Source organism: Merops nubicus, unplaced genomic scaffold, assembly GCF_000691845.1.
Source record: "Merops nubicus isolate BGI_N331 unplaced genomic scaffold, ASM69184v1 scaffold16001, whole genome shotgun sequence".
Taxonomy (NCBI): Eukaryota; Metazoa; Chordata; class Aves; order Coraciiformes; family Meropidae; genus Merops; species Merops nubicus.
The window spans coordinates 5702-15453 of NW_008589147.1; the positions used below are offsets into that span (position 1 = coordinate 5702).

Sequence of the window (9752 nt, forward strand, 5' to 3'; positions counted from 1 at the left end):
GTTCTATCTATACACATTTCCCCTTGCTGTTTGTTTTGGCTTTTTTTTTATGGCAATAGGAATCTGGCTTAGCTGGAGTTAGAGGAATGCAGGGTACTAGAATACCTTTGATACTATAAATTTTTCAGGAGTTAAGCATTCTGGCAATGATAGAAAATACACATGAACCTGAACGTGCAGAGGTGCAGCAAAAGTAGTGTGATTTGCAATAATATGGCAAAAAATAGGGCATAAATTACTGTACCATAGTACTGTTAAAGAGTAACTGGTGGTGTAACAAAATCAGTGAGAAAACCAATAATTCACATTCGACTCCATGACTGTGAAACTTAGTCTATGTATTGTTTGATAAACATAAGTATTCCTAGTATTTTTTGCATGGAATTGATGAAGCAGTGTTTAAAAACAAAGTCCTTTTGTCGTGGAGCACATTGATGATTAGTGAACTTTGGTTTTAAATGAAGATCGGGAGTACTAACAGGATGTCTCTTTTGTTCTCAGGTCTTGGCACAGAATGAATATAATTAGGGAAAACAGAGATCTTGCTTGTTTCTACACAACAAAACATTCATGGAGGGGAAAGTAAGTAGTTTAAAGTTTATTTGGAGTTTTTAATGTTTTGTGTGACATTCCTCCTCACCATTATTGGATTTAACTACATAGTTCCTGTATTGATAGATGAAAATGGCACTGAAGTGTCCTGCTGCTCAGTCTCTCAATTGAATGTATTTTCACTAGAATCAATTAGGATTTTAAACATTTTGTCTTAGCCTTCCTCTGCACATGTTCCTGCACTTCAGTGTGGCTCTGAAACAGACCACCTGACTTAGCTTCTGAATCCCACCTACTCCATAAAGCATTAATATTGGGGTGGAAATGCTTCACAGATTCTTGAAGGAGTAGTGTCTTACATACTTTAATAGATGCAAGTCACTAGTCTACACATACTTAAAGTTTTGTAATTATCTCTTAAACTACTAATTGAGATTATTTGAAGGCTTCTGTTGCTAGAAACACTCTTCATCCCTAATGAGGGTTTTGCATCTACAGATGAATTTTCAGAGATGCTTCTGTCTGCAAAAGCTGAGGCACTTCTAATACAACTCTCCATTAAACTGTCATAACTGATAGCTCTTATACTGTTTGAGGTCTGATGTTGTACTTTTTGAAACTTCACAGGACTTTCCTTGCTATCCTTGCCTGTTGTTGCTTCTCACATGCATAGTAGTGATGTGGAACTGGCATCATGCGAGCAGCCTAATGATTAGACAGAGGTGATGTCTGAATCTGTTGTTTGACCAGTACATTGGAATAGTGGGTTTTTTTTCTGGCTTTCTGCGGATAGTTCATGAATTCCTCCTACCAAAGGCTGAGAATGCTGGGAAGGGAAGGAGGAAGGAATTGGAAAGAGCAGCAGCCACAGATCTTTCTCAGTTGTGCTTTGAAGAACTGTGGGATTGCTTCAGTGCCTAATCAAAGAGCTGCCTGCCTTTTTGTCAGAGAAAATTAAAGCCCTGGGTAGTTCAGAGTCCAGAGTGGACTGAGCAGCTGTCTGAGGGCAAAATCTTTCCACTGCCAAGACAGATTTTTAGATTTACTTGAAATAAATAATTTTGTCTTGTTAGAGTTCTGGCTGATACTTGTATAAATTAAGGCCTACCTGAGTTAAGATCCAGGCGTTTGGATTTGCGTGGGGTAGAAGTGATTTAGAACAGTTTGTTCCTCCTTACTTTCTGGTGAGAGACAGAAAGATTACTAGTCTTTTCCTCAGAAGTTCCTGTGGCATATTTGAAAATTCAGTGTGTGTACAATTTGAGCTACTTAGAGAAAATTAAATATTTAGAAGTTGGTTTGGTTCTATTGCCCAATGCCTTCCACTAACGAGCCTGTTCCTACACGATGCAAGCTGCCAGAGTTAGAGTAGTATAGTCTTGAACTTCAACAGTATTGCTCTGGTAAAATGAAGTCCTACAGAGCTTCAAACTGTCTTAAAGTCTAAAATGGAGGCTTCGTTTAAAAACTTAATGACACTTCTGACACACTGAAGTGGAAAGGACATTCAGTGAGGAGTTGCCTCTTGTGTTACTGTAGAAGCATATATGGCTTTTAGTAAGCTTATATTTGATACTTAAGTCTACTCAGTTTGTAGTTATACATTCTCAGTACAATCTATGTGTAACATTAAAGAAAGTAACTTCAGATGTTCTGCCTCATTACTATGCCTTCTCTTGACCTGCATCTTAAATAAGGAAAATTTAACTATGTGGAAGAAAAATTATTTTATTTTTTTCCAAATAGGTTAAATGTCTTTAAGGTGGCAGGTCAGTGTTGCAGATTTCTCTAAGCTTTGAAGAAAATAAGCACTTGGCTTTAATGCCTAGATAAACTTCTCTGTGCCAGTAATGGCTTTAACTTGCACTGGTTTGAATAGTAATGGAAAAAATGGTAGGGGATGAGGCTTGCAAGATGGATAGACTGTCAGACACACTCTTGAACTTGTTACTGAGAGAAGGGAGGAGAAGTCAAATAATATGAGGGAGCTGCTCTGAATGTGCCTGAAGTCCATGCAAAGTTTGACCTTACACAGAAATGGTTTGTGCTGCAGACCTGGCAAGGCAGAGGAGGAAGGACTGTAACACCAGCGTGCAGAGAAAGAGGGAAGAAACAACCTGCTGCTTGGTGCAACGTTGAGTGGGGCACAGACCCAGATGAGGCAGCCAGCCATCTGGTTGCTCCTAGCCTGCTCTTCCCCCAGCAAACCCCCTGCTTACCCAGAACTGGGACTGGAATGGCTGCACTCGTCCAGTTCTCAGGTGCACAGCTAGCCCGAGTATTTTTATTTGGTTCAAATTAGGAATCCCTGTTCAGTTCCTGTTTCTTTGGTCAGAGAATACCTACTAGAACTGGCTCTGGTTCAGGCTTGCCTTGACTTCCTGGGCACAGGTGCTTCCAGATGGAGGTACCTTAGAGCTATACAGGTAGTAAGGGATTAGTGATAATCAGCGACTTCAAACTCCGGTTAGTTGTGTTGCAAAACTGACTCAGAAACATGTAAGTAGCCTTTATATAAAGAGTTGATTCAGGGCGTGCTCTGAAGATTGTCTAGGAAATGAAACCATGGCAAGGCTTCCGTTTTGCACTTGATGCATGTAAATTTCTTCATATCAGCTCACTGCTGCTTGGTTTTGATACGCCTGAAACACAAGTAACTTCCTTGCTACAGCTGTTCTTGAAGCACTATGGCAGTTAACCTATCTCTGACACCCTTGAGCTTCAGTGAGCTGAGCCAGATTTCTGGGTTTAGTTTAGTCTTAATTTTCCTTAAGTGGAAAAGAAAAAAAAAAAAAAAAAAAAATTTGGTTTGGGCACAGTAACAGTGTTGTGACCAGGTGTGTGAATTGGCTTATCTCCTGTTACCACTGTTGACTGAGTCCACTCCAGACAGATACTTTGGGGTACTGCAGATACACAGATAGGAAGTACTGTGTAATAGTCTGTTTAGAGTCTATTCTGGTCTCTCAGTACCTTCCAGTGCAAGTTCCAAGAGTCTTTGGTACTGACTTAGCTGATAACTTAAGAAAAGATGTGGATAAGCAAATAGATTTAGTAGTATTTAACTTGCGTGTCCCTTTTATGGGTATATAGAACAGAGGAGCTTAACATAAGGGTAAGCTTCAAACTAACAACAAAGAAAATGCCATGTCCATTTCCTAACAATTACTTGTATGTAGCTTCTTAACATCTCTTTTGTGGTTCAGTGGGGTTTTCCCATGACTTCTGGAGACACTGACACTCTCCTGTACTCTAGGTATAAGCGAGTCTTCTCGGTTGGAACCCACGCCATCACCACGTACAATCCCAACACCCTAGAAGTTACAAATCAGGTAACTCTCGGTTCTGAAGTTGATTTTTGACTTAGTCCACCATCTGGAGTGAAGAGTGGCATTTGGTCTTCAGAAACTATCTAGTCTGATGAGATCTCAGCAAAGCCAGGGCGTTTGGCAGCTGCTCCCAAGGCACTCACAGCAGCAAACCAGTGTGGCCTTCACCAGCTCCACAAATAGCAGTGCTGTTTGTGCTGCGAGGTGTCCGCTGTGGGGTATCTGTCACTTTGTCTTTATTGGCCAGTAAGAAGCTTTGCTTTTGGGTGTGCTGTTGCAGATGGACTGGGGTAAGCGTGGTCACTGTAAGGCTGTCCCTGAAGGGAGCTGGGACACTTCCTTACTTTGCAGAGGATGAGCTAGGGAGCTCAAGCTGAAGCTGTCATGCAGCACAGTAGCTGCTGTCTCATTACAGTAGCTTGGCTATTATCGGGGCTAAGGGCTTCTGAGTGGAGGAGATGTAGCTTTCAAATTACTAATGGTATAATCTACTTACTTTCAATTGTCTAGTGGCCTTATGGAGATATCTGTAGTATTTCTCCTGTTGGAAAAGGACAAGGAACAGAATTTAGTCTCACTTTTCGCAAAGGGAGCGGAAAAAAATCTGAAACTCTGAAGTTTTCCACAGAGCACAGAACAGAACTCCTGACAGAGGCACTGGTAAGGTTTTTTTTGTTGTTGTTAAGCAAGCACTAAGTACTTGGTTATCATTACCATTTGTGGTAGCTTCTGCTTTCCTTCCTCACATAAAAAGTAGGAAAGCAAGTTGTCTTTTGAGCTGTGAGGTTAATGAGTTTGATCCAGTGTCAGTTGCAGCAGCTCCTGCATGGTCCTTCCAACCCAAACCATCCTATGATTCTTAAACAGGGAGTAAAGCTACAAGTACTGAATATATTAAACTGCATTGGAATGGTGAGCCTTCAAGGTGGCTTAGTTTGAGTCCATTGAAACAGGGTCAGTTTAAACGTAGACTTTCTGGATAGAAATATATAATATTTGCATTCATGATGATTTTTTTTTTTAAAAACAGAGATTCAGGACAGACTTCTCAGAAGGCAAAATCACAGGACGGGTAAGTGTCTGGCTTGTCTGGATCATGTGCAGCTTAATGAAGTGATCTAAAGACTTCTCCTTTGTTCATGTACGTTGTACTTGTGCTATATGCACTACCTTAAATAGCTTCTGTAAATTTGGGTCTGAAGTCTTGCTATGAGAAGAGAAAAATAAGAGTTTGTTTAAGAGCAGTGGGGACCTTTTCAACAGTAAGATATCTGAATTCTCTTGACTTGGCCTGAGCCTTGTGGTGGGATGCTTAAAGACTCTGAATTCACTGCTGAAATAAAGGGCTTTGCCATGTGGTGCTGTCCTTTGGAGAGAAGGAGGAAAAACATAAGCTTTGATTCAGTGTTTACTGCTTGCAGCACTTTACTTTCTAACTCTGGCTTTCTACATAACATCCTGGACACTTAATGTAGGAATATGGTTTCCCAGGAGGATTTCTGTAGGTCAGATGGAAGACAAGATTGCCATTTAATGACTGTTGGTAATACAGTAATAAGCAAGGCAGTGTACAGAGCTGGACTTCATACTTGGCTTTGTCTTCTGGTCACAGAAGGTGGCACTTTAATGTAAAGCATTGCACAGATCTTCAGTGATAAGCATAGTAGCACTGCTGGAATATGAGTCTTCTCTATCTTACTGTAGTTCAGAACAGATCCCTAACTTGCTGCTTTCAGTAAGTTTCTATTTATAATGGAATATGTCTGCATGAAATGAAAAAATTGCACTATAGCACTAAGTTTACCTTAATTTAGTTGTCTGATGCAATAGCTGTTTCCTCGTCACCACAGCGCACACAGTCCGAGTAGATGATCAGCAGCAAGAGAAACTTTCTCCTTTTCAGAGTGGCTGTTTGGGGATTGCTGTTCTCTCTTCTAAATACATTGTTTAAGCTGTGAGTTCCTTGTCAGTCAACAGCGACTTTGCCTTGATCCCTGCTGTTCTTAACCTTGAAAAGAGCATCAAGGAGAACAATTGTAACTTCTGAACTTTGCACTCGTGCTGCTTACTAGATTGGCAAAGAACTCTGACTGTGTAGTGAAGGAGTGTGTGTGTGGATGTCTGAAAGCAGCTCTCTCTGCAGAGGTATAACTGCTACAAACATCACTGGAGTGATACGAGGAAGCCTGTGATTCTGGAAGTGACTCCTGGAGGTATTGACCAAATTGATCCTGCAACAAATAAAGTCCTGTGCTCTTATGACTACAGAAACATTGAAGGCTTTGTTGATATAACGGGCTATCAGGGAGGCTTCTGTATACTCTATGGAGGATTTAGCAGATTGGTGAGTACTAAACCAAAACATCTTCCTCTGTGTTGCTTAGGATGCTTGTAGCTGCATATTTAATAATGAAGCTTCAACATAATTCGACCATAAAAGTACGTGCATCTTTGAGACCTGACTGTGGAGCCTTAAGGCTTGCAGAGAGGCTTTAAAACCTCTTTTCCACAGGAAATTAGTTAAAACATTTGAGAGCAACATTTTTATTTTTTTTTTTCTTGAAAGGCAAGTTGAAAATTAACTGTGGATCTCTTGTGTATTAAATACCTCTTCTCTAAACCATGCACTTTGTGAAGGCAAGCCCAGCTCCTGGGAAGACGCTCTACTGCCAGGGGTACAGAGGAGGATTATTTATGGATCTGATTTTTTTTTTTAGCTATGCTGTATTTTTCACCTTTTTTTTTGTTGCCAAAACTTGCAGCACCTGTTTGCATCTGAGCAGAGGGAGGAGATAATCAAGAGTGCAATAGAGCACGCTGGGAACTTCATTGGTATCTCTCTGAGAATAAGGAAGGAGTCCCTGGAGTTCGAGCAGTACTTGAACCTTCGCTTTGGCAAATACAGCAATGATGAATCTGTAACGTCTCTAGCAGAGTTTGTAGTGCAGAAAATAACATCTAGACACTTGGTAAGGAAGCCAAACTGAACCTACTTGGTTCTGAAGTACTTGGAATTCTTTTTCCTAACGTGCCTTTTTTATCCTTCCAAGGACCCTGTGAAAAGGGTGCTGGCTCTTACAGAAGCTTGCTTAGTTGAGCGGGATCCGGCTACCTACAACATTGCAACTCTGAAACCTTTGGGTGAGGTAAGGGGCTTCCTTTCTCAGGGCCACTTCTGCAAGTAGAAGCTCTAAAAGATGATAACAGTAGGAATTTGATGCTATATGTAAGATGGGCTTAATTTGTAGAGTAGACCAATAACACTGCTTTGTGAATGTGATCCTTCTTTCTGATTTGTAGGTGTTTGCGATAGTGTGTGACTGTGAAAACCCCCAGCTCTTTACCATTGAATTTATCAAAGGACAAATTCGGAAATATTCCTCAACAGAAAGGTAACTGGAGCTCCTGTGGGTAACAGATTGAAATGGAAGTTGTTGTTGTAGTGCTCCTAGCTCCTCAGCCTCCATACACTCTGACCCGTGGAAGTGTTAACTCAAAGCCCTCCTGTTCTAGTGGTCTGCCACTTGCCAATCAAGGTGTGACAGGATCTAAACCTCTCTGCTTTACCTTGATCCCAGCTTTAAGCAAAACTGTCCGGAAGTTTTCTAATGAAGATGTAAGGGTGCTGGACAGTCAGACACAGCCTGTTTCTCCTAAGCAGTGTTGTTCTAGGTGTTGTACTTGGTTGAGCAGCATATCTGAGACAAGGAAAGAAAGCACAACTTAAGCAATATGGAAATGTGCAGGCTGTAAACTCCTCAAGCTTCCTGCTTGAGATGGTCTTAGTTGATTCTATTTAAAACCACCAACAGAACAGTCCATGAGAGCACTTGCAGCTGTAGTACAGTCTAATCCTCCTCAGTGAGGCTTTGCAGAAAGCCCAGGAGTGAATTGCCTTGGGCATGTCTGACTCCTTAATGGATAATCCAATGCTGAGCCCTTTAGTGAAAGGCTGCAGCTGGTTGTGCTGGGTGTAGGACAGCTCGGTCCTCACTGTGAGTAAAGGCACACTTGGAGTGAGTGGCCTCTTGTAGAGGTGTAGCTGCTAGCAGCAGTGTTAGTAAGAGATTCCAAGTATTGCTGCCTTTCAGTGTGCTTTTTTTTTTTCTGTTTACCTTATACCTGGGTTCTTTGGCATCACATTTCTGATCTAAATTTTATTTTTGTTTTTCTTCTAAACCAGAGATTCTCTCCTGGCTAGCTTGTTGGATGGAGTGAGAGCTTCTGGTAACAGAGATGTCTGTGTGAAAATGACCTCCACGCACAAAGGCCAGCGTTGGGGGTTACTCAGTATGCCTGTAGATGAAGAAGTGGAGAGCCTTCATCTGAGGTTTTTGGCTGCTCCTCCAAGTAAGCTAATGCTTATTGCATGGTTTTACAGCAGTTTTTAGAGCATCCGGGTATTTAGTCAGGTACTGTGCACTTAACTCTTGTTCTGTCTTCTTCTAGATGGTAACTTTGCAGATGCTGTGTTCAGGTTCAATGCTAACATTTCCTACAGTGGGGTACTACATGCAGTTACACAAGATGTAAGAATAAATCCACTGTCTATCTTCTTAAGATGTTGTTGATCCATAAAGATATTAATACCTTTTATTTCTGAACCAGGGTCTCTTCTCAGAAAACAAGGAGAAGCTCATTAATAATGCCATAACAGCACTGCTCTCCCAAGAGGGAGATATTGCAGCCTCTAATGCAGAGCTCGAAAGCCAGTTCCAAGCAGTAAGACGACTAGTGGCTTCAAAAGCAGGCTTCCTTGCCTTTACACAGCTTCCAAAGTAAGTGAGAAGTCTTCGAGCTTGGAAGTACTAGGTGAAAACTGTTCTTGATGTTTTGATGGTGCCTTATCTTTAAAACTGAGAATTGGAGGTAAGCCTGACTTTTGAAAGACGGGAAGAGTCTGTACACGATTGCTTTTAGTAGTATGAGGCTGTCATCAGGCTTTCATGTACATTGAGATTCTCAAATGATTGTTAGTATGTGAAGCAGATTCTTCCTTTTGCTAAATACTCTCTGCCTTGAAACTATTGAACCATAATTGACTTCCTGGTAGAACTTCTAAAATGCACTTTCATCTGTCCTTGAAGTAGACAGCTCTTCATTCTTAGAGTACATTGATGCCATTGCTGACTTCAGTTCAACACAAGACGAAATGTAATGTTAGGAAGTTGAGCTGTACTCCTACAGTGACTCCAGGCTGCTCAGAGTTTGGGTCTTAATTGCATAGCATAAGGAAGTAGAAAAATTGCCTGATGTTCTTGGGGAAAATGAAAAATTCTTTGGAATATTCCTGTCTCTGGGACTATGGGGCAACTGAATGATGTGAAGACTAGCATATGCACTTAGTCTGTGATCTTCATAAAGTTCTAGTTCTCTGAGTAGTGTCCTGTACTTCCACTATTCTGTAGTACAGAAATGTGTCTTTGTTTTGGTGAATGTGCTCTCAGCCTTGTCAACAGTGAAGTCAATATTAATGTTTTCCTACCAAGGAATCTCAAGTTTGTGTAAACTGCAAGGTACTAGCTTGCCAAATGCAATGGGAGTGGGCTGCTGTTGGTGCCTGATTGGACTTTTATCTTAAAACCAAGATTTCAGTTTCTTCTCTAATCATGGTGGTTTCACTTTCCTTTCAAAAGATTTCGAGAACGATTAGGAGTGAAGGTTGTGAAGGCCCTCAAAAGGAACAATGATGGAGTAACCCATGCTGCTATTGACATGCTTTGTGCTCTTATGTGTGTAAGTATTAAACTGCAGATTCTTTCACTTTGGAATGTGTGAATTTCAGTCAAGTGAAAGATGTAGAAATAGGGACTGCCCTTCAACTTGCACCGTCCTCACATACGAAATGCTTGTTGCACAGTGATTTCCTGC

General features: G+C 41.1%; 1 protein-coding gene across 1 annotated transcript in view; it reads left to right on the forward strand.

The window, feature by feature from the left end:
• Positions 1 to 514: 514 nt before the first annotated feature.
• The window catches only part of DNAJC13 (DnaJ (Hsp40) homolog, subfamily C, member 13), a 44530-nt gene continuing 35292 nt past the window's right edge, over positions 515 to 9752 (forward strand). The window contains exons 1-12 of the mRNA XM_008949492.1: positions 515 to 582; positions 3809 to 3884; positions 4392 to 4541; positions 4912 to 4953; positions 6025 to 6225; positions 6644 to 6850; positions 6932 to 7027; positions 7182 to 7273; positions 8065 to 8231; positions 8331 to 8410; positions 8490 to 8659; positions 9518 to 9617. Of these exons, the coding sequence (XP_008947740.1) occupies positions 515 to 582; positions 3809 to 3884; positions 4392 to 4541; positions 4912 to 4953; positions 6025 to 6225; positions 6644 to 6850; positions 6932 to 7027; positions 7182 to 7273; positions 8065 to 8231; positions 8331 to 8410; positions 8490 to 8659; positions 9518 to 9617 (1449 nt within the window). The remainder of the gene's footprint in view (positions 583 to 3808; positions 3885 to 4391; positions 4542 to 4911; positions 4954 to 6024; positions 6226 to 6643; positions 6851 to 6931; positions 7028 to 7181; positions 7274 to 8064; positions 8232 to 8330; positions 8411 to 8489; positions 8660 to 9517; positions 9618 to 9752) is intronic.